This window comes from Austrofundulus limnaeus, unplaced genomic scaffold, assembly GCF_001266775.1.
Source record: "Austrofundulus limnaeus strain Quisiro unplaced genomic scaffold, Austrofundulus_limnaeus-1.0 Scaffold497, whole genome shotgun sequence".
Classification (NCBI taxonomy): domain Eukaryota; kingdom Metazoa; phylum Chordata; class Actinopteri; order Cyprinodontiformes; family Rivulidae; genus Austrofundulus; species Austrofundulus limnaeus.
Window position 1 is genome coordinate 271,433 of NW_013952899.1, and position 5,295 is coordinate 276,727.

General features: G+C 37.6%; 2 protein-coding genes across 2 annotated transcripts in view; one reads left to right on the forward strand and one right to left on the reverse strand.

Moving 5' to 3' along the window:
- Positions 1–2: 2 nt before the first annotated feature.
- Positions 3–933, reverse strand: setd9 (SET domain containing 9). Its single transcript, XM_014025755.1, has one exon. It carries the CDS (start codon positions 895–897, stop codon positions 55–57), a length of 843 nt encoding a protein of 280 aa, XP_013881209.1. The 5' UTR covers positions 898–933; the 3' UTR covers positions 3–54.
- A 3,289-nt stretch (positions 934–4,222) lies between these two features.
- Positions 4,223–5,295, forward strand: part of ccdc39 (coiled-coil domain 39 molecular ruler complex subunit) — a gene marked incomplete in the record, with an annotated part of 29,925 nt that continues 28,852 nt past the window's right edge. Inside the window, 1 exon segment of the mRNA XM_014025754.1 lies at positions 4,223–4,427. Within this exon segment, the coding sequence (XP_013881208.1) occupies positions 4,335–4,427 (93 nt within the window).

Here is a 5,295-nt window from a genome sequence, read left to right on the forward strand (position 1 = left end):
TGTTTTTTTTTCTGTTTTTTATCTTTTTTTATTTTTGTAAAGAATACAAACAGTTTAGTGCACAATGGTGTAGTAGTTGGAGAAGAGTTCCTCTCCTGCTCGGACTTCTCTGAGGGAAACCAGGACCACGCAGCGCAGGGGTCTCTTGGTTTCCTGGCTGTAGTTGACATTTGGTAGAAACTGGCGGAGCTCGATGGGAAAGCTGTCAGGGATGTCAAACTCCTGGTAGCAGACATTAGCAGGCCTGTCRTCGGTGCAGTTGTTCACATACTGACCCACGGCCAGAGGGTTTCGTGGAGTGTCCGTCAGCCAAGTGGTGTCACTTGTCACAAAGGGACCTATTCTGTCCCTGCCGCTGCAAGACCTGAACACCATTTTGGAGATGCCTTTGTCATTTCCATCAACCAGGACGCCATCGATGCAGCGGAATACAAAGGGGTTGCAGATTGACTGAAGGAGAATGGGCTCGTAGGGCTGATAAATGGTGCCAGGATACATGGCGACTGTGGCTCCTCTGGGAACACAGCCCCTGGTGACGAACACTCCAGTTCCAGCTGATGGTAAAGAGCTGGGCTTCCGGTCGATACAGAATCCCAGAGACTGGAAAATAAGATCACGTCCACCATCCTGCTCCTCTTTACCCAGAAACGTTGGCACTGGGTTCACATGAGCTTCCCTGAGCTCCCCCTGATGAGCCCTGTTCCTGTGGAGGGCTCTGAAAAGCTTCAGGAGGCTCCGGGAGACGTGTTCATCCGGGACCAGCTGGTCTTTGGCGCGCTCCGTCACCTGGCGCAGAGTTTTCTCATTTTTAGACAAGTTAAACACAACCCAAGGCACGAAGCGGTGTCTGTAGGACTTCCATACCTTCTGAAATCTTTCCAGAGCAGATGTAAACATCAAGAAACCCCTGCGACTCTGCTGACAGGCGCCTTGCTTGCGTGACTTCCGAGAGGTTTCTTAAAAATAAAAGGGGAGCTTTTAAAACAGTTTTTAAAAAAGGGCCTATTTTTTATAAAACAAACATAGAATCATTTATTTATCTCTTTTAAATAAGTAAAACTTTTTTCTTTAAGTAAAATGAAACTGTGACAGTTATTTTCGACACATATACTTGGTTTGCGCTTTTATTTTGAAAACCGTTGCCTTGATCGGGAAACGCCTTTCAAAAATAACTTTATTAACTTTAACACGTTATGTACAATATTAGATACTAAAAAAACTTCAGACAGACTGTATCTGGACTGGATCTGTAAACCTAAAATATTCAAATAAGTCACATAAAGTTTGTGAATACATACAATGAAATAAAAACACAAATACCTGTAAACAGCACAAGAGCTATTAAATATTTAATGTACAAAAGCTACATCTGGGTGAGAGCAGAATTCGGCTACCTGTTATTTTATTATTGATCACTGGCAGAATTAATAAATGTTTAATGCACATACAGTATCACTGTGTTTTGATTAAAGTAGTCAAATCTCCCTTTTTAAATAATAAGAACACATCCCATTGCACCTGAAAATAAATAGAAAACAAACCTGCCAAGAAAAAAAAATCAATTTAAGCAATCATGGCATTGACACTCTTGATGAAGACTATAAGTTGCACAGACAGGCTTAAAGTAGAGTRAAGTAGAAGACATGGACTAAAAAGCGGTCTGTTTGGAATTTGGCAAAATAGGAGATCAAACATGTGGAAGACAGTGCTGTGGTCAGGTGAGACCAAAACCGAACAAGGTCAATGTCCTTTTTGATTACGATGAGAACACCATTCCCATAATGTAGCACGGTGGCGGCAGCATCATGCTTTAGTTTTACTTTTAATCACCTTGAATATACATTTAATTCCAAGTTAAGGCAACAAAATAAAACATTTATTTCTGATTTCTGGTACCTGAACACACACTTTTCATTTTATTAGACCCACCTTGCTAATACCAGATTTGGTTTTTGTAGCAGATTGACCAGGTGTTGGAAACTACTCCTCAGATATGGTCCATGTTGACATGTTAGCGTCACAGATTTGTCAGCTGCAGATCCATGACAGACTCCTGTTCCACCACATCTCAAAACTGCTCGACTGCACTGAGATTATGACAATGGAGCAGAGTTGTAAAGTAACAAGGTACAAATACTTCATTACTGAACATAAGTAGAAATATTGGTTATCTGTACTTTATACAAGCAATTATTTTTCAGCTGACTTTTTAACTTCCACTCTTCTCCCTATTTTCACAAAATTATCTGGACTTACTACTTAAATTTTGAAAAAAAAAAGGTAAGAAGTAGAAAGTTGTTTTTTTTTTATTTATTAGGTTTATAGTTTTCTTTCTGGCTTGTTATTGGTGAAAAAACTAAAACAAACAAAGTTTTAGGAGAGGTCACCTCCCCTGAAATGTCATTTTGAAAATTCTAACTGCTCAGTTACTTAAGTACAATAAATGTCACTTTAATTTACTTTTATTTAAGCAGATAATCTCACGGAAAAATGTAGTCTCATTTACAAGAGACTAAAACACTTAAATCAGTTTTCTTCCCCCATTTAGATGTCTGGTTTGAACTTCAAGTTTTCCCATCCTACATGTGAGTTACTGCCATGTGAATGACTAATTCTTTAACAAACAATTGAACAAGTGTACCTACAAAGTGGAAAGAGGGGCCACTGAATATCCTGGAATGGACACCAAAATAATTAAGTTTTTTGTAAAACAGTGATGTRAAAACTTTGTCAAAATGAGAATTAAGGAATCACAAACTGATGTAGCTCATTTTATTATTTTACAGATAATATTATTGAAAATGTGATGAACCAGAACAAATATAATCAGGAGTTTCACAAAAGTCCTATTTGTGTTCTGAATCTTTATAAACATTACCATAAATTGTGATTGTATTAGTCTTTTTGTATTGTCCCCCAAAAATAAACAAAAAATGCATATTTATTTTAAAGGGTTAAAATCAACAAAACATTTACAAGAAACAAGCTTTGCTAAATTAAAACCACATTATTCTACTATCTATTAATTATTCTACATTTTTGTTGGATTATTACTTTGTGTTTTTGTGAACAAAAATAGATAATAATAAATGTCCAAAACTGGAAATACAAAGACAAAATAATCTACATTTATATTTCTTAAAAATATTATGCATATAACCTGAGACCTTGCATTCTAATGTTGAGGACACTGGTTTTAGACTAGTTGTCCTTATGTAGCGGGGACCAAATTTTAAGTTTTACTATGAATTTAAGAACAATATTTAGAGTTCTACTAATGGACTCAAACTGTCTGGCAAAGGGGGGCRCATGGGGGCCACAGATAATTTAGTGGTCCCCACTGGCTCCTCTTTCATGACGCCCCTGCTAAAGTGTCTTTCATTTAAAAAATTGTAAGGTTTTGTTTTTAAAGCTGCTACAGACCCCAGACACATCAAACTAAACCCACACCCAAATCTTCTGAACAATAAGTCTTTGCGACGTTTGGCCCCCACATATAACTTATTAAATGAAAATAAACACAAAAATTCCAGACTTGAGTGTCAATAAAAACACCAAGACAGAAGAAACATGACACTTAGGTTACTGTAAATGTGATTTTTGCATTGTTAGGTTGCATGAGTGTCCTCTGTTGTTTTCTTTTATATGGTCCTAAAATTGTTTGTAATAATTTCCTTAATGAACAATAATATTTTAAGTGATTTTAAGAATGGAGAATATTTGAAACCTACTCTAAAGTCTTAACCAGTATACATGTTAACACCTTAATTACATTGTAGGTAAACCTACAGAAAATATTCAGTTGCAAGTAGGGGTCTCTGCGGACAAGTGGGCGTGTCCCAACGAAAGGCGATTCTAAAGCGACACACYTGATTTGACGGACTTTTTTTTAAAGGAAACAGACCTGATTGGACAAGAACAAAAGAGGCGTTACTGTACGGCACCCTTTTTTTTTCTAGAGAACCCTACTTGGGTCACATTTCTCCTGGTTAACCTTAGTGTTGGGGTCAGGATCAGGCTGTATAGAGGTCAAGCAGGGTCTAAAGATACCGTCGTGTCGGCCTCCTAGGCCCACAGTGTTTATGCTTTGGACACGCCCATTATTGTGTCACGCCCACTTTGATTCCGCAGATAACCTCTTCTCATTTTCTCGCGCCTCCTCGCGGTCACGCGGYCGGTTGCCGATAGCAACGAACAGTAAACAGTCACCGCAGCCTGCCGGGAGGACCAGGACCCCTCCTCCGGCACTCTTCAGCCGGAATTACTGTGGTTACAGCCAGAAAACCTGTCTTTATTGTTWATTTTACGGAGTTATTATCGAAAGAAACGAGAAAATGGCGATACCAACAGTTTTATCTGATATCGGCTGGGACAGGAGCTACGCCAATCCCGAGCTCAACCCCGAGAACAAGGATTTACTGGAGGAGGTAAGCTAGTTTAGTTAGTTAGTTAGTTAGTTAGTTAGTTAGTTAGTTAGTTAGTTAGTTAGTTAGTTAGTTAGTTAGTTAGTTAGTTAGTTAGTACGTTGTGAGCTCTCCAGTACCGCAGTGGTTCAGAGTGTGTCTTACATTAAACATTAGGTTCTTACATCTTATCTTCCATTATCATTTCGACATTCCCTTTACCTGCTCAACAATAAACTAAGCATTGAATATTTTTATTAAACAAATGAAGTAGTCAGATTTATTGCTGGAAGGAGGAGCGTAAATTAATGTAGATCCACAACTTTAAATTTGTTTTGCAGGTTTCCCTTATGGAAAGAATTTTTGCAATTTTTCTAGGTTTTAATTGGGGGAAAAAAAAACAAATTTAGTCAATTCTGATCAATAAAAGCAGGATTTAGGTCACTCTTTCGTTGAAAATGCTTGCTGTACTCAGATGAATTTTAATAAATGAATTAAAAAGCAGATTTAAGTGCATGCAAAATCAACTTCTGAGTGGAAGTCACTAAATAGATGTGGAAAAAGCTACAAGTCTGGTTATTTAAAGACAAATAATTTGTTTTGTTGCCAATATATTTTATTTTAAGATTTCACTTTGCGATAAATTTGCCCTAATAATAAATAGAAAGTCTCCTTCTACATCAAACACCTGTTTGATGTAGAAGGATTAGTATAATTAAAATTAGTAAAATTCTTGAACTGAAGTCAGGGGCCACACAAAATCAGGACATCCCTGAGTTAAACTAATACAGAATAGAGATATGACATGTACAATCCTTCCATCCATCCATCCATCCATCCATCCATCCATCCATCCATCCATCCATCCATCCATCCATCCATCCATCCATCC